The sequence below is a fragment of the Patagioenas fasciata genome, chromosome 1, assembly GCF_037038585.1.
Source record: "Patagioenas fasciata isolate bPatFas1 chromosome 1, bPatFas1.hap1, whole genome shotgun sequence".
NCBI classification, from domain to species: Eukaryota; Metazoa; Chordata; class Aves; order Columbiformes; family Columbidae; genus Patagioenas; species Patagioenas fasciata.
Window position 1 is genome coordinate 70,599,016 of NC_092520.1, and position 24,106 is coordinate 70,623,121.

Sequence of the window (24,106 nt, forward strand, 5' to 3'; positions counted from 1 at the left end):
CTTTAGTTCTTTTTCACACTTTGCGTGTAGCAGTCCTGGGAAATATTTTATGGCTTATGGCAAAAAATCCAAAACAAAACCAGAACACTTGAAACTACACGCAAGACTAGGTGCTTAAGAGAAGATTTTCTGCAAATGTTAGCAGCTTCTCAATTGCAAATGCCCACCTTCATTGCAGAAGATAACTGCAGGATGGTCAGCATCATCCAAAGCAAGTTCACAAAAAATGTGCACACACACACACACACAGACACGAAACACCCAAAAAACAAACCAAAACCAAAGTTAGGTCTCCCATCCTAAAAAGAGGTGGATACAAAAATATCTGGTAGACAACTTAAACCAGGTCTAAATTCTGTCCCAAGATGGAAAGACAGCAAATTAAATATAACAAAGACTACTGACCAGTGCAGATTTTTCTTGCTTGCAGTGCAAAGATAATACACTGAAAGCCTGTTATCCTTGGCAAAACTGATCTTTTGTTAGTAATCAGATTAAGAGGCTTCTTCTTTGAAAGCTTTCATTAAATGTCACACAGATATGACATGTACCCACTGACAGAGCTCCATACATGTAGGCATTGTGCTGCTTTACAGAATCTGCCTTTGCTCTGCGGTTCTTACTGACTAACCCTTTCGGTCTTTTTACCTGAAGAACTTGGTAGCTTTGGTCTTTTTCTCTTGAGCCTCTTCAGTGTGGGTCATTGGTGAGTGGGTTGTATTTACTTACTGTGAGATTTCTTGCACACTAATGATGATGCCAAGTAAGCACCTGCTCAGGAAGACAAGCCTTTGAAAGGGAGAAGTCCTGAATGAATACTGAATCCAGGCAGAACAGCTCTCATCCTAGCAGAAAACCCCAAAGGACCATTCGCCGAGCAATACCGAACTCTTCAAAAAAACTTCCAAGAGTTATGTGTTTACAAAGAAAAATGGTTGCAGGTTTTATAACTAAATGCCTGCGGAGCTACTCCAACTTCTTATAAAGAGCAGTACCATATATTGAATTCACAAATTTAAACAGGACAGCTTTGGATGGATGCAAAAAGTTAATGTGCAATGGAATGGCCATACAGTGTGAAAGCACTGGGATGTGGGGTGAAGAGGAAATCATGACTCTGCTTATCAAATAACAAATAAGCTGTTTAAAATGAAAAATCTGCCACAGATGTACTCTCTTAATCTGTATTTTGAACAAGAGCCAAAGTCAGACTTGATAGTGAAACAGGATCAGAGCTGTTTCAGATCTGCCAGGGCCAAGCTCTTAAGACTGTCATTACTAGATTTTGGATTAGATGATAAAATTAATTTTATATACATATATATATTTTAAGCTTTCTGCTGTATTAATCGGACTCAAAAATCAGATCCACAAGATATGCCTCTTTTAGCTCTGGTTCCATCTCAAATTTAAATTTCCATGTATAGTTTAGAATCCAAACTACACTGAATTTTAAGGAACAAAAATTTGTATAGGATTCTCTATTTCTGTCCCACTATTCTCACAAAGTAAAAGACGTTCTGTATTTTAACACCCTTACTTCCTCTTCCAGTATTTCCCAGCTTGAAGCAGGTTGGGCTTAATAAAAGGAAAACAATGACAACTTCCGCATAAGTTTTGTTAGTTACGTTATGTATTTTATGTTTCATTACAAGGTATTTTTTAATGAAAATTTAAGTCCCTAAGAAGTTTCAGTAGCTGTAATTTTGAACATTTAGTCAGACTGTCATTGTTCAAACAAAACCATCTTTGTCATATTTCCTTTTTGTGAGCCGAACAATTGCAGGACTGGAATAAAAACTGGCAAAGAAAAATGATCAGCGGTGGATGTTCCTGCTACTGTTCCTCAGGGGCTGTCCCCGTCACATTTGAATAAGCCTTCTAAAACTTGATTGCTTTTTTGTAGCAAAGGAAGTGATCGAATTAACCACAGACCTTTTGTTTCTCCTGTTAACTCATTTCTTACTGACGTCTAAATATATTGCAGGGTGGTTGTGTGCCTTATTTTTATATTTTTTACTTATTAGAGATTGTCTGCATGTTGAAATTGGTATTCTTCCATTACGATTACCAATGCAAAGACATTATCTCTTATTTCAGATACCCAACTTGACACATCTTGGCAAAATAGGTAGTTTAGCACTTCTATCTCACCCTTTGGAGGAACCAAGGCAGACAACCAAAAAGTGAAGCACCAAAATAAACAGATCATGTTTAAAAAAAGAAAAAAATCAGCTGAAAGAGTAGGTACTTTTAAGAAGAGGTTAAATATCAATGGCAAATTATGTTCTGGAAAGAAAAAAATGTAACACAACAACAGAGGCTCACTCAACAGCACAACTGCCTGTGAAACAAGAGGAAACAAAACTCATTTAAATAAACCACACAGCTATCCTTCAGAGAAACAGCTTGTGCAAGAGTCTCCACTGCATTTAAGAAACATCGGGACCTTTGGTTTTCTCCAGTCCAGTTCCTGTTGATGTAGCTTATGACTTGGTTACTTATCAGTTCAGAGAAACAGAGAAGTCCCTTCATAATTCTTTACCGTCTACCCAAATGTTGTGCTGAAGCACAGAGGAAGAAAGCACTTTTCTGCCTGTTTGCCCTCTTTTCAGAATAGATGGGTTGGAAGAGGACAGTAAGAGACAGCTTAATTTCCCTTCTGCTACCTGTTCAGATTGAGTGAGACAATGCAGAGGTTGAGAACAGCAGTAAAGGTTACAGCAGAAGTAAGAGGTGAATTACTACTACCAGGCAGCAGGAAGGAAACAAGAGGAATTCTGACTCACAGGTGTGTCTGAGTCAGTATTTCTTGTGATGACAGCTGGGAGAGGTGGTAAAATTATGCATTTCCCTTTGCTTGGGCTATGATTTCAAAACACAGGCACTCGTGAACAGACATCGGCATTATGTGTCTCCTCCAGCTGCAGCAGGAAGACTTGGAAGCACCAGGACTGCATTCCAAATACTTCACAAATGTGTAGGATAAAAGAACAAACAACCTCCCTTCTCCAAGCCTTATATCTACCACTTAAAATTCAGTGGAAGGAAGACTTTATGTTAATATAATTTATGAACAACAACCCATGGTTATAGTTTCCGGTTGTATACGGGCCCACCCCATCTTCACTGCTTTTGCATTTCAAATTACTTCCCAATTGCTGCCTCACACCCAAGGTTGCTCTTAAATTCTAACTTTCAATCACAAGCGCATGTGTCTTGCTTCTTTCACAGAGATAATTACCATGTGCATTGCAGTGTCAGTTCTCCCTGAAGGGAGCCACCTATAAATTTGGGAAGCTTGTTGAACTGAGTCATTTTGACTTCTGGTATGAACTACTTATAGCACAGCCTTATTGTCTGGCTGTAGCCAAGAGCGGGTTTTTAAACATTACTGTGAGAGATTCCTGCAGTCTTTTGTAGAGGACAGAATTGAGAGAACGACACCCTCCTCTCAGAGGCTGGAGACTAAGAAAAAGATTATCCTAGAACAATAAAAGCCAAGTGATTACAACCCTTATACTCCATTTCCTACACAGGAGGAGTTAAATTGTTCCCATTATAACAAGATGCTCTTCATTTTAATAGTCAGATCCTTCTGAAGAATTAAGGCACACTTTCTTGTTACTAATGACTTCCACTTAGTTCAAATTTGATCCAAAACTATTATACATATAAATATTCAAAAGCTTTTACAGCTTCTTCTAAAGAAGCTACAAATTTAAATTTCCTCTTATATGAGGGATAAAAAAGTTTGGGGCCTTTCATTTTAAAGGATTTCTGCCATCAAAGGGGTATGAGTCCATCCTGAGTATCAGATTCCTTCAGGTCATTTGGGATCTACCTTTGATTGACAAGCGGCCAAGGACACTCTCAACACTTGGTGACTATCAAGCAGAAGAACTTTGACCTCCTCCTTTTCCTCCATATGATAATGTACCAGACAGCCTAAGTATTGTCATGCACTCTGAAGGCAGAGAACTGCCACTTTGAAGTTACTGAAGCTGTTTCCTAAAGGGAAAGACTCCCTTTTTTTCTAAAAAAAAAAAAAAAAAGAATTGTTTGCTACATATTCATTCTTTTTTTGAAGGAGAACCATGAATATACAGGAAATAAATCTTGAAAGAATGAAAAGATCTGGTCCTGGAACTGGCCCTGACACCAAAACAAAGCATCAGAGCAGAGATGTCCAGTAACACCAGTATTAAATGCTCACCCTACAAGAAACAGCACTTCACTCCTAGAAGTGATGCTACTTTAATACTGAAGAACGATAGTCAAACAGAATACTCAAACCCACCTTTGACCTGCTATATGTCATACAGTCTGATCAAAAAAAGATTTCAGAGCCACATGAGCCATCTGATTGCATCCAGTAAGGCACTAAATAAGGGTATCATAAAAATCACATTGGGACTACTGTGGAAAAGAACTCTATGGACAAGCAAGCAGCAAATGCTGATGAGCTGGGCTTTACCAGTAACTGTTAGTGATTTATTACAAAACAGCTGCATTAGGACATTTAAACTATTTTTTTTTTTCTTTTTCCATTGCTAGCTGTCTGTTACTAGTTGGAAAGAGACTCTTAGTTCTACTTGCCTGCTTGGCATTCAGCACCATTCTCCACCCACACAGCCTACTCAAAATGGCACCCACACTGGAAATTTTACGCTTTTCAACTTCGACTTTCCATCTGTATCAAATTCCACAACATTCCAGCTGCAATTCCAGAAGTCAGCTAAGTTTGTTGTCTTCATGCCTGCTCTGCTGGTCATACTCATTCTCCTCTCTCTTCTCTTGCCCTGCTGTTAAGCATGTTGGGCAATTTAAACTCTATCATACATCACATAGGTTAAAAGTTAAACCGATTTCATTCAATATGCAATATTGGAAGGAGCAAATAAAGACAGGCAAAAAAGAACTGAAAAAGTGAAATAATTCGCTAGATTCTGCATTCAGCCTTTACTGAAGTTGAGATTTCATGAGGCAAGTGTCCCAAAGCATTTCAAAACATTTACAGTTCTGGAACAGGACTGCAGAATCCCTCTAATTTTGCAACACACTTTATCCTTAACTATAGGTACCATAAAAAAAGATAATTGAAATCAAAGATAGCAGTTCAGTTTGCTATGCATACTGCAAGAAAAAGCAGCTCTCTCAGGACCATCTTCTATTCTGTTCCCACATCAACTGGCAGAAACAGTACTGCTAAACAACAGAACAGAGCATCTCCATCGTTCCCCATCATCTGCCTGTGTTTGCTCGACTCCTACCAGGGATAACATCTCCCATGAATGCCTTCCAGGAGCATCCAGGTGAGAGCACACCCATACAGGTACCAACCCAGGGGCTGCTTCCCTCCGTGCAGGAATCAGCTGCCCATATACCTGCAGCAGGGCTGAGGATGGTAACTTCAGAAACCTCTTGCCAGCACAGACGGAAGGCAGAAAAGGCTCTCTTGGAAGTGAACTTCGTCACAGCTAAGAGAACAGAAGGCACTAATGTTTGTCAAAAGCGTAGGAACGGAAACACAGCGGACTAGCAATAGAACTGTAAGCATCCAGGCTTTCTACAGTTTCGCTATCTGGTATAGTTTGTTCAAAGATCTATCACCTGTAAAATAAATGGATGAATTTTGAAATCAGCAAAGAAGTTTTGTTCCAGGAAATACTGAGCTCACGCTGGTGGAGGACTGCAAAGAGTTTTAGAGGAACAGTTTCCTGGAGCATTTCTCAATGGACAAGGCTGTTGGCCTTGGAAGGGGACACAGTACAGAACTGCAGGCACAAACAGATGTGAGAGCCCTTTTTTTGTTGCTGTTTTTTAAAAGGTCAGAGGATCACGAACAAACTGACCAGTAAGAATACGCAAGATAATCACTCCAGTTCAGGCAACCTATTTACAAGCTCTTTCAAAGATGTGCAGCCAGGAAATGGAAACAGACCTGCTTGAAAACAGCGCAGAAACAGCACAACTGTGCTATCCATTTCTATTTATAACCATGTGTTAATATGGCTACATTATATGAATTTCAAAAGGCCTTGTCTTCAACATGAAGGTAATTAGTTTCTAGCTTTTTTTTTTCCTGGACTCCAACAGACATTCTGCTGTGACAGTTTACATTCATGTTTATAGCATTTTTTTCCAATGCCTAAGTGCCTAGTAAACAGACTCCTAGCCCAGAAATAAACTGGTACATCCAGTCTCACACAATAACAAGGAACCACCTCACCACATTCCACAGTGGCCAGGCTCTATTATCCTTTCCAGTAGGCTTCTATGGTTCCAGATATGATGCAACACTTCAGCTCTGCACACTCAATTATATGAAAATATCTTCCACAAAGGTAAAATGGGCCTTTCAGTGCCTCAGAGGTCGAATCACTTGCACTGGCACCAGAAAATAACTAATAGAAGTAAATGCCCATGTAGGAAAACTATGTACTTTGGACACTCTGACTATAGACAAAAGGAAAGCAGTAAGTGTTGGGCATTGAGAACATTCCAAGGATGTTGTTACAGCGAACATCTTTTGCAGATAAGATTTCCATCTGATTTGCCCTGAATAGTCAGTTGTCCAATACCAAACCCATCTGAAGTAATCAGAGATGGCAATTTGTAGCACAGTGAAATTCTCACACCATGGCTGACCACCACTGCTTGTTAGAGTGCTACTTGCATGCATTCTAGCAGCTGCAAGTCCCCAGCAATGCTATACCCAAGGAAGGTACCCTAGGTGAATGCTGTACAGAAAAATGAGCTCAGTTCTCTGTTTTGTTCTTCTTTTCCATTACACATACTGCTATGGAATCCAAAGACCTGTGAAGACACAGAGCCAAGGCCATCCACAGGGAGGCCCTTAGTCATAGCTGAGCCTCTTGCTTCCTACTCAATAACATCAATACAGCATCTGCTATTCAGCAGGTGTATATATATTTCAAAATCTAGTTCAGTGAACAGAGAGCTCAGCACTTCTGCTTGTGACTGGCATGGCAGATAAGGTGGGCTAGGCAGGAAGGCAACAGAGAAAGTAGAAGTAAAATCTTATCCAGAACATTTCTCCAGGAAACACGAGTAGGAACGTGGCAAGGACTATTTCAACTCTAATCTGTTTTTTGAGGGTGAAATTTCTTTTCGGAAAGAGATTTTCGGAAACTTTTAGAAAACAAGGAATAATAGAAGCTCAATATGGTACATAACTTTCTTTCCTATCTTATTTGTCCCATTCAAGCGTCCTATTTACCACTATGTGAAGTTAAGAGAAAAGAGTTTATTAATCTGTGTGGGCAGTAGGAGCCAAGATTACAACTGAACTACTGCATTTGCTTTTTTGTGATACATACAAAGTCACTATCACACTGTAAGCAGGGGCCTCTGGGGAGCCAAGAAGAAAAGGGCATAGACGAAAAAGAGAACAAACAGTGACAGAAACAAAGGGCAGACCTTCCTTCTGCACCTTTTCCAATACTTCAAAGTGGATTCAGAATTTTATTGACGATCTCTTACAAACAGTTTAATTCTTTATTGGCGAGTCTTACAGGTCTATCTCCCCCCCGCCAAATAAACAGTAAGAACATTAATTATTTTTTAAAAATGTATTTGATAGGCAATTACTTTCCCCTTGCCCCATGGACAGTCATGTAAATCAGGTTTTACTAAAATAATGTGGAACACAAACTAAAAATGCTGGTGGGAATTTGACAGAGGCTCAAGATCTTGGTTAATCTGTGCACTTCAAAAGTATATCAGACAATTAGATGCCACTTTGACTGAACAAGATAATTGTTGATCTGTGTAAAAGTTAGGCGTGATCCTGTAATTTGTGAAGTCATTATAAAGAATACTGTGCAAATATAGGAATACAGCATTCTCAGGATGTAAGTAAACCTCCTCACCTTAAAAAAATGTAAAGCTCTGCATAGTGATGATTTGCATTCTTACATAATTCATATATTTGTAAAACAAGTTAGCTCATCTCTTCACATTTCAAAAGGTTTCAAGGACTTGATGTTAAGTCTGATAATTAAGGGGGTTTTAAAATTTAATTTCAATGGTGAATTCATAGATCCAAGTTCTCCCAATCACCATGCCAGTGCAATGTAGAGCAAGGACAGAATGTAGGGCACTGCCACTATGAGTTTTTATAAATACACAGCTTTTACATCATGGTTTAAGTAGTTTTCTCTTTACTGTAAGTTATCATACTAGTCATTGCTGGCCTAGACTTTTTCCCAATTAATTTCTTTAATTTCCCTCCCCATTCATCATTTTGCAAAAACTATGACTGTCGTGGCTGTTTAAAAAAGACCATTTCTTTCCATTACAGCAGCTGTACATGAAGATTAAACTGACTCACTGGGCTGTATGGGTAAGTTTTAACACAAAAATAAAAAAATCTCAAAGAAATTGAGCCAGTTTTATTTTAGGTGCCTCTGGTGCCCACTTAAAAAAAAAAAAGTCCTTTGAGAATTACAACCAAGCAGTCAAGATTTAAAGTTGCATTTAAGCAAGCTCATCTGTAGAAAAAACTCAAACCAAACTTGTCCACTTTCCCCAGTATAAAGTTCTGCCCATACGAATAAGATTTTAGAAATTGCCAAAGTTTGTTTTTCTAGTCCTTACACATACATATATACACACACATATAGGGAGAGACCCCAAACAATGGAGCATTTCCTGTAGAAGTCTTGCACATTCGCAAATACACATTTTTACATTTATGCTGCCAGCCATTCCAAAAAGCCACAATGAAAATTCAGCCTCGTTTTAGCAAAGCGCTTGGACACAGATGAAGCTTAAGCATATATAAGTACTTTAAAATGAAAGAATAAATACAGCAAACAGAGGAAGTGATTAAGTGCAACTGAAGACATAAATCCACAAAAATAAGTAAACTTTACATTTTAGAAGATGACCTGGTGAGCCACATTTTATATTTTGGTTTAAACCAAGACAGTCCAAGTGATGTCAATTTACCATAGTTTCACATGTCTCCTGAAAAGGCTCAGTATATTTTAAAAATACCATACTATCATTACATCATAAGACTACCATTTAAAAAAACCTTTGAGAACACGTAAAATTGAATATCTCAGACTACACAGTCCTGAAATGCTTCATGCAATACAGTTAAACATTAGTCATAATCACTGCCAATGCTTTTTCTGCTCATTCCACAAGCTTGTCGTTCTGAAAATAGCATCAGCTGAATGAAAACCCAATCTACCTGATGTTACTCATACTCCTGTGAACCTGTAGTAATTTCACTGAAACAGAGTCTTGCCTTTTTCTACTGTTTGGGCTAATCTGACATAATTATTTCCAAGATTACATCAACATTCCACTAAAATACAATAACATTGCACAAGATCCAAATCAGGCTTCACATAACAACTGCAATTCTGGGCACACTACTTCACAGAAGAGCTGCAGCAAATTTATTACATTCTAAATTATTGGAAAAATTCTGACAAATTCTTATCCTGCTCCTTATTCACAAGCAGCTTATAAAGGGTATTTTAATGTTTCAAATTCTGACTGGCAGGCCCAATTTAAACAAAATAAAGTGCCATGGCATTTTTTCTGTTCTACTCAGTGGATGAAGGAGCTACATTCAAACATTCACAAAGAATACCAGTTTTGTTGAGGTTAAACTTCACTTAACAGGCATTGCCTCCAGTATTTATTCAAGCATCACTATTTGAGGAAACAAGCAATCTTTCAGAGTAAACTGTGACTTCTCTAATACCAAACAGATAAGCCCATCAAAGTGAAGGTGCAGAAATCTTGAATGAGCATCAAGGTACACGAGCTCATAAGAGAAGCTGAACTACAAAGTGACAGACAGGTGGGCTATACAGGTAATGGGAAAAGACCAAGCGCAATTAACATAAACAGTAAGGATCCCACTTTCCTTTCTTATAATAATAGATATCTTAGTAAAGTTTCACCTTAGAAAATACAGTTTTAGCCATTGTACCTACCAGTTCAGAAACTCTGGAAAATGTGGTAAAAAAAAATGCATCTGATTTAACCATATGGTGCCTTCCACAACATTTTGCTTTCACATCATTGCTGGTCTTAGCACAGTGCTAAGCAGTAATAAACCATTCACCTACCCCATTATAAAGAACAGGTACTAGGTATAAATACTATTCCATTTGTTTGAAGACAACTCTACTCCTTTAGTCTGCCTGAGGAAGGGGCCCCTCAATTCATCCAAAACAGGAAACACTTGAGAGCACTGTTGTTTTAATTACTTTGAAAGGTGATGTTTGTATGAAGACATCAGTGAAACCAAGCCATTTAACCAAAGCCACAAGCCTGTATTTTTAAACAGATTTCAATCTCAACTTAATGCATACAGCATCTTCATTCTGACTGCTCTCTATGACTATTTTGACTCTTCTTCAATTCCTTCCTTCCTCCTTCAGAGGTCATTGGTACAATTGCATGTGAAAATATTACAGTCTGCAGGTAGCTCTGCCTTTACACAGTAGCACAGGAGGACTTGGCATTAAACACATTTTCCATGAGGTTGTTTATGTAATCACTGCATTCCTTGAAGTTTTTTTTAAAGGTTTTATTTACTGTCCAAGTTGTCTTATTCCAAGTACTTTTCCAGAACTTTAGTTGTTTAGCACTCGTCCATGATAAATTCTGCAATTTTTCCCCATTTATCCTAAAGAGATTTCTGAGTAGTGTATGCACTACATTTCTGCATTTTGGCTCAACTGACTACACTCTTCATAGACTTCACTGCTCAATAATCATGTTTGATAGATTCAAAATCCAACAGGCATAATTTAGTCAAGTGGAAGGAAAAAACATAAAAAGCCAATGAGTCAAGGGAAGCATTTTCACAGGAGAATATTTTCAGCCTTGGCCAAAGGGAAAAAAAAAAAAAAAGATGCATGCATGTTATGAATTTTTCCCTTTAAAAAATGTTTCACATTTTTAAAATATTTGAACTGGCATGCATTCTGTCACACACACCCCAGTATCTACCATGCTCTGCCTTCTGGAAGTGCAGCTCTGCCTGGTTTCCAGAAAAGCCACAACAACCTATAATCCCAGTGCCAGTAAGTTAAAATAGATATTCTACATGGGCAGGAGATATGCAGATATACAGGAACAGACACTTTGCTGAACTAAGCCAGGATAACTTGTTGTGGTTGAGATGGACAAATGACATAGACCAAGTTCTTCCAGGATGAAAGCAGTAGATGCCATTTATTGCCACAAGTGCATTTTTATACAGTTTTACCAATTCATGTGTCTCTTCATTATTGGTTACAAGTTACACCAGTAACATCTCATTGGCTAATTTTGCTATCACCAATGTTACTCTTCAACTCCCTTCTCTCTCACGGGTACATCCTTAACATCTCTGGATACTCCTTTACTCCCACCTTTCTCATGGGTAGGCCTTCATATCTTCAAGGCTAATTTCTGTTCCCACGCCCTCCGTCAGGGAATCCACGGACCCACCGTAGTCCCCCACAGTAACTCTGTGGACTTTATCATGTCATGAGGCCATCCAAGGTTACAGAATTAGGTTGAAAATCTTGGGAGTGAGGTCTCATTGAATTTAAGAGTAACAGAATGCACCTTTATCAGGGTGAGTTGCTCCTGCTTTAGCTTGCCACAGGGTTATGAAGAAGAAGAAAGGTAGTAAGAATGCTCACGCATCTCTAGAAGTTGTGTTGAGATTGTACAAAGAAGGGGTAAAGTTACTACACTTAGCTTCTGTATGTCACCAAATGGACAAAACTCTCCGAGTATATTAATTTTTCTATTTTAAAGTGTTCAACTGCTTCAAAACGTGCCTCTAAAAATTCTCTTTTGGAGGTCATAAGCCAAACTTCAGTCAATCTATCCAGCATATGGAGTTCTTCCCCTGGAAGCTACACAGTCTCTTCACCTGCATCAGACAGCAAAGCCAGGCAGCTCAGGAACGAGTACATCGTGTGCACATGAACGGTGCGGCGAAAGTCTTGGTGAAGCTCTGTGCAGACTGACCCAGGCCCCCCAGCACTGTCTCACATGTCAGCCACATAACCACCCCCCCCCCCCCCCCCCACCGAGTACATCAGCATTTATCAGCTATAGCCTTGGGTTAGAAAGAATAATACAAAAGTGTATTGACAGAAGTCTAAACCCAGAAGAAGTGAGGAGTTAGGGAGCTCATTTTATTCCCTTTTAATCTGACAAAACTGAAGTATGCTGCACATGGAAAATAAATGGCCTGAGTCATATCTGTGGCAAAAGTGGGGTGCTTGTTCTAAAACAACTTGAGAAAAACAGGCACAAACAGATGAAAGCATCCAAGGTTTTTAGTGACTCTGCACCTCAGTGCACATTCAAGGAGAGAAACCTTCACATTCAGTAAGTTTTCAGAAATCACCACATATCTGCTTTTACAAGATCAGCCTGCTTTGACAATGATTCATGAATAGGCTTCTAAACAGATCACTATTTATTTTTCAAAAGTCTGGATACTTGCCTATATGTAAAAGACAAAAACACAGGAAAAAAACTTCTAATACATAGGACTTTCCTACTTCCTCCAATCTTTCGCTGTAGGCTTGGATAAAGACATCAAACATTAAAAACTCATTTGCTGATATTCCCTTCTACCAGGACTGAGTTAAGCACAACACACACAGCCAAGCTGCTAACACATAAGAATATTAACAATATCTCTTATAAAAGCCTGTAGCATTTAGACTATCCTTCTTTTATAAAATCACAAAAATAAGTCAAACTGCAAACTTGGAGACAATCTAGGAAACATTATAAAGGCTGTCTATTATTCATATTTACATAGAAAAACTGAAGAGAAATTTTCACTTAATGTGACAGACTGAGTACCAACTATGTATTATACCCGGTGCCAAAATTATGCAGCTGTTCAGAGATACAAGGCTTTAATAATGAATACTTTATTCCTTAAAAAGTGAGCACTGGGACACAATCTGGCTAATTCACACAAGATCAGTATAAAGCCTATCAGAAGCTGTCAGTGAGCACAAATGACTGCTGGCTAGGTAGGGAAATAGTCTTAGATTATTTGTTCATCTTCAGCTCTGATGAAGAGTTTGAGAAGAACGGAAACACAAGAAATTTTTGGTTATGCCAAAAGAAAAGCTGTAAAAAACCAGATACTTAAAAAACAAAACCCATAAAACATCAAATCTGAAAAACCAACCAAGCCCCCCCAAGAATAACAAACAGAAAGGAGAGAGGACAATACCAGCACAACAGGCTGTGACTGGTAACTGAACAAAGTAAAACACTGAGAAAACAGATCTGTGGGGTGGGGGTGGAGGGGTGGATAAAATCACGTTCTCAAAACCACTTTCATGCTTCTTGATACAAGGGTGACGGTGTTCTGCTGAACACTTTCTGACTGCCAAGACAAAAGGGGCATTCATGTGGAACTGGATAAATTGAAAACAAGACAGGAAAATGAGAGAAATTCAGCAAAACGGGTTAATTCAGGCTTCATTTGTAGTTTTACTTTGACCTCTTTATATTTTGAACACGACATGCCTTAATCTGAAAATTAATGGAAACAAGCATTATACTCTCCCATGCAACAGAATTAATAGAATAGTGAAAAATCACATTCCAATGTAGTATTCACTGCTGTTCAAAATATAACAGCTTAAGGCATTAAAATGAACATTTCAGAAAGGCAAAATAATAACTTATTCCCCTCCCTAGAAGTCTGATTCACTATTTTTCATTTACCTCTTAAAAAAAGTAGTCTTGTAACGAAGTAGAAAAATACAATCACCAATTACATTACGTAGAACGAGCAACTGATGCAAAAACCTTGTAAACTCAGTCTAACTGAATGCTCTGAAGCATTCAGCAAATAATTACAAATATCAAATGCATTCAGTTTGTGTTTGCAAATGATCCATGCAAAAGGTCAAAAATTATTCAGTTCTTTTAAAATAGTGACTTACCTTATATGGTTTATTTTCAATAACCAACTTATTATAAATGAAGTGAGGAAAAAAAAAAAAGAAATCCAGTGTGTTTTTCCTACACCAAAGACATAACATTCCTATCTTTTCCCACAAAGTATTGGTAGAAAATGCACCACAAATGCATCATTAAGGAGTCAAGCAGATTATAGCGCAAGAAGTTGTCTTATTTTAGAAGGATGGACAGAATATTAGAAGCTACAACGAGTGGCACAGAAGAAATTTAAGCAAATATATCGTGATGCTTAAGTTAGGATTCCCTAGCACTGCACCATTTCCCTGTTTATCTATATGGCACTATCTTACTGAACTGAAAACATCACTGTATGCTGCAGAAAAGTCTATATGACAGCACCTCATTCAAATATTTCAATTAAAGCTGCTAGTAATCTAGTTCAAATCTCCACTAATTGAGGTTATTTCAACCTGCAGAAGCACAGAGGAAATCTTTACTATGCTAAACTATGTTCAATAGACACAGGCTTGTTTCCTTTCAAAGTATAACTCCTACTCCAGAAGGAGATGACAATGGAAGGTCCCTAAGCGCATGTTTTACAACGCTTATTACAATTTGAAAATCTTAAAAATTCTGGTGAAAGCAGAGATGTTTGAATGGAGAAGAATGAAAGCGCCTAATTCTGAAGTCAAACAAGAAATCCTAGTTGTATTGGGGCAGGATATTAAATAGGATGTTGGAGTTAAATATTGTTACTATTGTTTTATCAGACCAAGATTAGGAAGAACTAAGATCACTGCACTCGACATGAACAGGAGAAAAAAAAAAAATAATGACATTGATTACTTGCACGCTATTGCACAGATGGGGTAAATTCAAGAGGTAGAGCTAAAAGAATAGAACTTAGTTAAAGCCTTTGCACCTGCTCTAGCAGATGGATGTAATTAATAACAGAAAAGAAACAGAAGAACCCAAGTAAAATTGCTCCCTGAGGGTTAGGTTGTTTTAAAATTAAGCTGACATGCTTTTTTAATACAATATATTAAGGCGGAGATGTGTTTTGAAGTGGGTTGTCTAGTTTACAGCAAACAAACTCATTAGTGAGGTGTACAGGCAAACACAGGCCTGGCCCCACAATTAGTTTTCGTACTCATTCTGCAAACAGATCATTTATTTTCTAATTGTTCACAGTCAAGTAAATTGTTCTGCTATATTTTGCATGGGAAACAATATCATACTCAAGATGATTTCCTCCTCGTGCAAATGAAAGATGTGAAAATGTAATCAGTCAGTAAAATTCTTCCCAATGTACTTCCAATGTGCCCTTTAAGAGGTTCACTTCTCAAGAAGCCAGCTGAAAGTAATGTTCATTTTTTGAAGTCCAACCAAAATTCACAAAGATGAAAGGCCCCATATTGCAGTGTGTCTGCACATGTGTATATTTATATGCACACACATACTCCAACTATATCTGTATACAGTTACTACAGTTATGATGACAATGTGCCACATGATGATCTGTGGTGCTAAATTATTAAGATACTCCCTAGTAGTTTTGGCTCACGTTTGCTGGTGTCTTCCCAAAGAAATCCCAGGGAGGTTCAGGGTGAGCACAGGTCAGGGATGACTCCCTGGATGCAGTTATTTTGGGTGTGGGGTTCTGAGGAGGTGGAAGTAGTGGAACAACTTCAATAAGAAAGGTGGCTACCAACCCTGTCCTGCCCAACTGCCTGGCCTCAGGGCCCGAGAACAGAGCCTGGCCCATTCTGTTTACAGGTACAGAGCGAAATTTAGCTTGTTTTTCCAAATCAAGGATAAAAAGAGGACTAATGCAGCAACACTGTATTATCATCAGTTGTACTGCAACAGCCTGTGGGAGCAATGATAGATTTCTACAGTGTGCGGAAACTCGGAAAAGCAAGGTGTGGTGGTTTTTTTGTTTGGTTGTTTTTTTTACAACACTTCAACAGGGAAGTTAAACTGTTACATTATTCATATTTCATGTGTGAAAATATTTTTTCATTTCTAGAAACCAGTAGCAAAACTAACTTTTTAAAAATGTAGGCTTGAGGACTCCATCACCATGTGATACATTATCTAAGTAGACAGAGGAAAAATAGTTAGAGGCAGCTGAATTAACTGGATAATAATCTAACAACAAGCTGCCATTGTTATAATAGATTTTTTTCTCTAAGTAACTACCCACTAAGGCAGGAAAAGCATCTATTATTACACCAACTTAAATTACCATTAAGAGAATTCTGAGTGTCACAGGTGACTGGTTTTGCTTTCTGTCTCTGAGTCTGCTACCCACAATGGTGGCTTACAGCTTAACAACCCCCAATATCATAAATAAATGGCTTTTTTTTTTTTTTTTTTTTAAGATCTGAAGAGCCTAGCATCCTTGAGGGCATATGAAAGTGTTTTCCAATTTGTTCCATATTACTGATGACTACGGAATAATTGCATACTAGGGAGCAGGGAATGTTTAAGACATTGTACATTTCTAGAATGGACTAATGAAAATGTATTTAAGCAAACAGTTCTGGAACTTAAAAGATAACTGTTGTAACAACAGATACCTTTATCTTTTGTTTGTGTGCTTGGGTTACAGTGTGGGTTTTTTTGTTTGGTTGACTGTGGTTTGTTTGGTGTTTTCACAGAATAGATGGATGTAGGGCACCAAAACAACAGCAGGTTCTAGTGGCCCTTACAGCCCCAGCTTCCTTGCAAAGATCGACCAGATGCCTTCTGCTGGGGCACCTCACACTCTGCAAAGAACGTGACCTTGTCAGAGCTCATGACATTAAACCACTGCCTGATAGCACACCACAGAATGCTACACCCCTGTGAGCAGTTGCCTTTTGCATAATATAGTACATATTCAGTTAAAACACAAAGAGATTACTTTGAAAGTTTAAGGATGCTGGGATAGCCACAGTATTATGTTACAACTAGCAAGCAGTCACTTGACATTCAACTTTTTAAATAGCTGACCTAAGCTTCTATAAGCATTGCTACCATATCACTTAACATATTGTAGACTATATTAACCTCTTAAAAAAGTGTACCATACATGAGGGCAATACCTTATCTTATTTACATGGATACAAATAAAACCTACATCTGACCTCGTAATTGTTCTCATGTTTCAGAGTATTTGGGCAAAAAGTCACTTGAAACATATCAAAAAACCCACACAAATGAAAACAGCTTCCAAACCACAGACACTGACTAACTGCAGAAAATCAATAATATTTTAATAGTTGGTGAACAAAGAAAACCAAAACATCTCTCTTGCTTCCAACTACTGTCAATGGCGCTTTGGTTGAGTTCATTCATGAGCAGCAACAGAAAGTTTCATTCACAAGGCTAACAACTCTAGAGGAATGAGAGTCACCAGCAAAGAAAACAAAAACCACAACAAAAGCAGTTAACAGATAGGAAAATACTGTAATGGATAAATGTAACTGTTAATTTCAATCGCTTGTATCTCTTTTTTCTCTATCAAGCAGCTGAACTTTTCAAGAAGTCATGCAATTTTGCCTTTCAGTAAAAGGCTCAGGTCTGAAATCCTTACCTTACAAAGGAATTTAAGAGTTCAAAACAAGGCTTCTTTCACACTGTCTTGATTCCCTTATATTCTGACTTGCAATCACCTCCACTTCACCCTTTTCATTACAGGATTTCACCAAATCCATACAGCAGTCATCCAGACATCATTAAATGATTGTTTAGTATCTTAACTAGGTTGAGGATCAGCCTCACATAATGTGGAGTTCTTGAAATCTGTCACCTCAGATTTATCTCATTTCCATTTTTATACAGTGATTAAAACACTTAAAAGCATCAGAACCAAATTGTCATGTTCTTCAGTGTAAGAACAACTAAAATGTTTGGTCAGAGAGCCTGAGTAAGAGATCTGTGGAGGCATTTTAATTGTATGTACATAACTTGGGAGCCTTAATTAGACATCAGACTTACCTATGCACCTCACACGTAACCCAAACCAAAAGATGCTCTTTCCCCCCGAGAATCAAAGTATTTGACTTAAGTTTCTGCTTTGAATCATCCTGTGCTCTCAATGGACCTATGCACAGCAGACTAGCTTCTTAATTTAGGCTGTCAGAGAGACTGAAGTTGGGCTGTGGGAATACCCTCTCACCTGTCTCTCTGGATGGCTATACATTAACATACTGCTGCTGGCCTGGATAAAAAAAAAGCTGAAGATGGACTTTTTTACAGGGGCATGTAGTCATAGGACAAGGTGTAATGGCTTTAAACTGAAAGAGAATAGATTTAGATCAGATAGAAGGAAGAAATTCTTCATGATGAGGGTGGTGAAGCACTGAAGCAGGCTGTCCAGAGAAGCTGTGGATGCCCCATCCCTGGAAACGTTCAAGGCCAAGTTGGATGGGGCTTTGAGCAACCTGGTCTAGTGGAAGGTGTCCCTGCCCACTGCAGGGGGCATGGAACTAGATAATATTCAAGGTCCCTTCCAACCCAAACCATTCTATGAAAATATTCCTGCTGGTCAGTCCCTTCAGCCACCACGCTCTCAAAAGCCTTTTGTCTGTACACACCCCACAGATCAAGTGGGCAAGGTAAGTCCTTATGTTCTCCACTGCAAACAAGCATAAGTCTTGAACTTAAAACATCTGGCAGCTGTTTGCTCCTCCTCTCTCAGCCCTACCTCTCAGCTGTCTTCTGTCAAGCCATCCTTTCACTCTGCATGCTTGAAACCACAAAGCAATGCTGTGTCTTCTACCCCTTTCATAGCATAGCATGTGAAAGCTTGACCCATCTCTAACACCCTTGATACTGAAGCCACAGGTATCTATTTCAATTGCTTCTCCCAGCTGACTTGCTTCCAACATACACTCATGACCCTCTGAGGACTGTAATTTCCAGAATACATGTACTATACAACACAGGCAATTTAAAAAAAGCTGTTTGAAAGCCACCCACTTTCCCCACAGAGCTGGCTATTGTCTTAGTAACGCAGCACACACAGAGGGATGCAGAGAACCAGGCTGCTCGCTCCTGCTGGCTCTGCAATCAGCTGAACTGCAAGACAACATGACTCAGCCCCAGACAGCTACCAAGTGCAACTCACAGATCAGGGCTCTTGGCAGCATTTGGAATACGAAAAGAATGACAGAACAACAATGAAAACAAAACAATTGAGGAAAAGAATCAAAGATTTAACAAGTTCAGAATAAAAAAAAAATCAAATCCTCTGCTTTATCCACAACCAAATGAGATGGCAAAAGAGTGAGAAGTCACTACCAACCTAGTCTTACGCAAGCTGAGCTCCAAATGAAACAAGGGTATGGAGAGCTGCCACAGAAGAGTTTGAAATCAACATTTGAAACACACAAAACAGAATGATTTACAGAGCCTACAGTGAAATGAGAAGCTTCTAAACCACTTAAAGCTAGTACCTGCCAATTCATATTTTAAAGCTACAGAGGAATAATGAAGTTTGAAGAAGACGTTATTGATATGCTTTCATTATTGTACGTGTGCCCAGAGGAGTAACTTCACGCATTTTAAAACAATAGGAAGATATCTGCACTAAAAATACCTACAGAAAACATACTTGCTGATATTCAGAAAACCAAAACTTAAAACCATGTATCTAATACAATTGCCTTCAGAAAGCAGCTTCAAAGTTGTTAAATTTTGTATTTGTTTCCTTGTATGAAAATTAATTAGAAGATTAACACTTACAAAGCATAATTATTCCCTGGAACATCTTCAAAAGAATCTGAACTCAAATGTCTTGTAGCCTATGTAGGTAAGCCTCACTCCTTTGCAACATTCACAAGTAATATACAAATTTGAAAGGAAAACTTGCCCCAAATTAAAGTATACCATACTAATCAGTTTAGCTACCATACCCCTGCAGAAAGTGCTTGTATCAAAATCAACATAAGGGGGCAATTTTAACTATGACTTGTTTACATATTCCCTCACCACCTTTCGGAGGGGCAGTGGAAGCCTTACAGCCCTCATCAGTTCATACAGCTCTCCAATCCATTTCCAACATGGGAAATGTCAGCACCTCAACACCCCCTCCCCCACAACCAAACAATAAACGAACCACAAAGAAACCCCCACCAGACACACAGAAGAAAAATAAGTTCCTATTCTTTTGGCTACAAAAAAAAAAAAAAACCAAAAACCAAAAACCCAAAAAAACAACAACAAGCCTTCAAAAGCCCAAAGGGGGAAATGAACAGGCAAAACACTCAGGAAGGCGGCAATAACGACTACTGATTTTTAATGCCCACCAAGTGCTCCAGCAGACAGGGGCACAGCAATTTCAGCAGAGGGACAGACACGCTGCTACAGACCTCTGGCCGTTTCTGCAGCCCCCGGGAACTCTAGAGCTAGCGACTCCCCCGGGGTCTCCTCAAACCCATTCACTATCTCAACCTCGAAGCTTCAAACCACCCCCTCAAAGAGGTGGGCAGCCGTGAGGAGGCACGACAGGAAGCTCCGCCTCTCCGCTCTTCAAGCTCAACCACTGGTCAGCTTTTCTATCACTCTCAGCCTTGCCAGACCCCCTCCTCCGTCCTTCCCGCCCCCTCCCCATCTCCGGAGCCTTCTCCCAGTCACTACCCCGCCCCGTTGCCAGCTCCGCGCTCACTTGCTAGCGGGCACGTCAAACAAACACACTTTCCTCTTCTGATTGGCTGTTCCGAAGCGGTGGTTCCCGCCTGCAAAAAGGGGGCTTGGTTCCTCGGCGCTTTCGCCCGCTCTCCCCCTGCGCGCATGCGCAGGATGAGTGTTGTCCTGGGGGTGGGCATGTTCCGAGGAGAGGAGGGGCCGGGAGCGGGGTCGGAGCCGCCGGGAGTCCAGCCTCACTTTCTAGGAGTGAGGGAGGACCGTAGCCTGCCGGGGCCCGCCAGCCGTGCCGCAGACAGACCCGTGCGTGTGCATAGATCTCTATAGCTCTCTCTTGCATGTCTCTGTAGCACTCTCGCTCTCTCCACACAGGCGCGCACATACCCGCCCAGCGGGCGGGCTGAGCTGTGCTGCGGGCAGGGCGATGCGGGCGGCGGGGCAGTAGCTCCCCATGCTTCACTGCGGGGCAGCGGCCGCCCGCCACCAGCAGCAGGAGCGGCGGCAGCAGCAGCAGCGCCACAGGGCAGAGTCCTGCGGGGCAGCCGGCGCCGCGTTCACGCGTGGCCATCGCCAGCGGCCGCCCCTGGCGCGGCGGCCGGGACGGGGCGCGGGATGCGCTGCCCCTGCCCGCTGGGGCAGTGACGCCCGCCGGCGCCGGAGGGAGGAGAACCTCGTCCGACCAGACGCTTTGCCTGCTCTCCGCTCCGCCGCCGCCCTCGGCTGACGACCGGGGAAGCGGCCGCCTCGGGGGCTGAGGAGCCTCTCACCCCCCGCCCCGCTGCTCCCGGCTTTTCTCGGCGGCTCTTCTCTCTCTGGGCGCAAAGCCGCGGGGTGCCCTCTGTACGTCTGCGTGCGGCGGGAGCGAGGTGTGTGCCTGCCCGCCCCCCTGACCCCGCTGCCGGGCCGCTCGCCTGCCTTGCGGATCCCTGCCTGCCTGCTGCTTTTTCTGCTCCCCCCGTCTCCTCTTTCCTACCCCGCCGCGGCCGCCGCGCGTCTTCCGCTTTTGTTGTCTGGTGACGGGGGCATGTGCCCGGCGGGGTCCGGGGAGCGGCGCGGAGCCGGGTGGGCCGGGCCCTGGGGTGGGTGGGTTCCCCCTCCCGCCGGTTGCTGATGTTGACGGTAGATCCGGGATGGCTTTTTCCATTGTAAACTCGGGCCAGGTGGGTTTACGCTGTTTTGTCGCGAGAAAGTTAAAACTTGTTCCTAAGCATGCCCTGCTCTTACCCTTTCCTGCCCGTGAAGAAGGAGGTGTTGTTGCCTCACGGGCCGCGGCGGGGTTTTTATGACAAGATGTTTTGGGGCCCCTTGTGAGTCTGTGTCTGTCTGTCCAGCTTGGCTCCCAGATGGCCAGTTCCCTGAACGGCCGGAACCCGCGCAAGGGACGGATCCTGGGCTTCATTGATGCCATCCAGGACGCCGTGGGCCCCCCCAAGCAGGCAGCTGCTGACCGGAGGACTGTGGAGAAGACGTGGAAGCTTATGGACAAAGTGGTGAGTGTCTGTGGTGCGGTCGTGTACACGCACAGGGAAGAATGGGGGTATTTAAGTGGGTACACATGGGGAAACGGCGTCTTCCTGCTGCTCTGTTGTGCTGTGTGTGCCTCGGGAAGTAAGGGGGTTTATGTTTTAGGTAATTTAAGCACCATTTGGTTTTGGTGTGGTGGTGTTTTTTTTTTTTTTTTTTCCCCCTTTTTTTCTCTCTATGGCTTCTGGCTATGTGTTTTTTTTTTCTTTTAATCTCGGTTTGTGGAGAGAAAACAAATGTGTGCGTTTGCCGTAGGCTATTGTTATTTTCAGATTCTTTAAAATGAGTCAAACTTGAAGAGCTGCCCTAACGAAAAGCTGCTTAACTTAGACATGTAATCACATATATTCTGTGCGTTGCATGTTGGATCACATTGTTAGTCTGCAAACAAGACCTCTGAAGTATGAAACTTCAGTTACGCTGATCGTCCTGTGAGACACTCATGATGGCAACACAGATACGTTTGTGCTTTTAGGAATGTGCGTGGGGACTGGGGGATGTCACTCTTGTCAGTTTAGTAAACAGATTAGTATGGCATGCCTAACTTGCAAGCGTCTGTTCTGCATTTTAATGATTTTTAAGTACTTCTACTCATCATTTTGAAACTAGAAATACACTGTACTGAAACTCATTTTTTAGGAAGTGGGGCGATAGATCATAGTCTTTTAGATCTTACAGTTCTCTGCACCAGCCTGATACATTTTGTTTAGTATTATACGAAATGACAGCTTCTATGATGATAGATTATCAAGGAGAGTTGTTACCAGTGGTAGGAATAATTTGATTATGACACAGATAACTGTTCAGGAGATGCAGGCACTCTGTTTGGCATATGAGGTGATACTTGAGAGCTTCCTCTTGAAGCTGCTGGGGAGTGAGGGATACTATCTGTTAGTCTTGGGTCTGTAAGGCAAGAGAGTTATGAGTTTTTAACTCAGTGATTCTTCAAGAATTACTGTAACTGTTTGCTTTGCCTTGTGGCTCTTTTAAAATGCAGATGTTTACTATTTCTGAAAGTTCCTAAGTAGCTATACTGACATGATGGAGATTACTTCATGTTATATGTCTTGACAAGTGGTAATTTTGAAGTATTTGATACACTTATTGTGTGATATTCTTTCTGATGCTCCAAGAATAGCATCTGTATTTCCCCCATAATTTCTCATGATTATTCACTTAAAAACCAGCCTTGATAGAAATAGTTATTATCACAAAGATGTGGACATTTCCCTGTTATTGACCAAGATGCTATGGACAGTGAGCATCTTGTAATAAGAACTACAAATATAAATGCTTGGAAGCAGGCACTCTTCTTCAGTACAAGGAAGTTTGGCTTGGAAACCAGGTATCTGGTTTATAGTTGTTGAAACCACGTGGGGAATGTACAGCTTAAACTCCTTCCGTGTCAGGCCATTTACAAATCTATGTGGTGAGGTTGTCCCCTGATTGGTTTGTATATTCATGGTTACCAGAAAATCCAAACACACCTTGCTTGGACTTGTGGTTTGCTTTTACTCAGCTAATGCAGGATAACTGTGTTTGTCACTTACAGCAGAGCATCAGGACAGCCAGTGAGGCCTGTTCTGCAGAAGTCACTGGAAAGGCTGGACATTGCACTGTGCTTTCTTTTTTATTTTACTGGATAAGTGTCCTCAATTTGGATCTTTAATGTATCCTCTTTAAGCTGCTCTCAGTTAATCAAATTTTATTTCCAAATTATATTAAAGTATACCAGACAGGATGATGTCATAGTGTGAGAATGCTGTAGCTTGCTGCTTGAGTTTTTAGCATTTGGTACTTGTAGTGAAAGGATGTGTTTGAGCAAATTTAATGTGTTGGCAAACAAATTTAAGTCGCTTATGTGGCAGTAGGCACAGGAAGGTCATTTTCTCCTCTGCCTAAATCAAAACCTGGGATTAAAATCAGAAATAGGATCCTGCTTGGTTGACTGTTGTTTCAAATCCCTTTTCTGGAGTGTGTCCTACAACTGATTTCT

At 40.7% G+C, this 24,106-nt stretch overlaps 1 protein-coding gene across 7 annotated transcripts in view; it reads left to right on the forward strand.

Moving 5' to 3' along the window:
- The first annotated feature begins 20,770 nt into the window (after positions 1 to 20,770).
- CBLB (Cbl proto-oncogene B) overlaps positions 20,771 to 24,106 on the forward strand; it is a 138,833-nt gene continuing 135,497 nt past the window's right edge. For 2 of the 7 annotated variants that reach the window (XM_065829407.2, XM_071808533.1), the window contains exons 1-2: positions 20,771 to 20,889; positions 21,918 to 22,076. In XM_065829407.2, the coding sequence (XP_065685479.1) occupies positions 21,930 to 22,076 (147 nt within the window). In that variant the 5' untranslated portion in view covers positions 20,771 to 20,889; positions 21,918 to 21,929. Of the gene's footprint in view, positions 21,453 to 21,698; positions 21,747 to 21,917; positions 22,077 to 24,106 lie in introns of those variants that run through there. The other 5 variants (XM_065829409.2, XM_071808547.1, XM_071808540.1 and 2 more) reach the window with 4 other exon arrangements.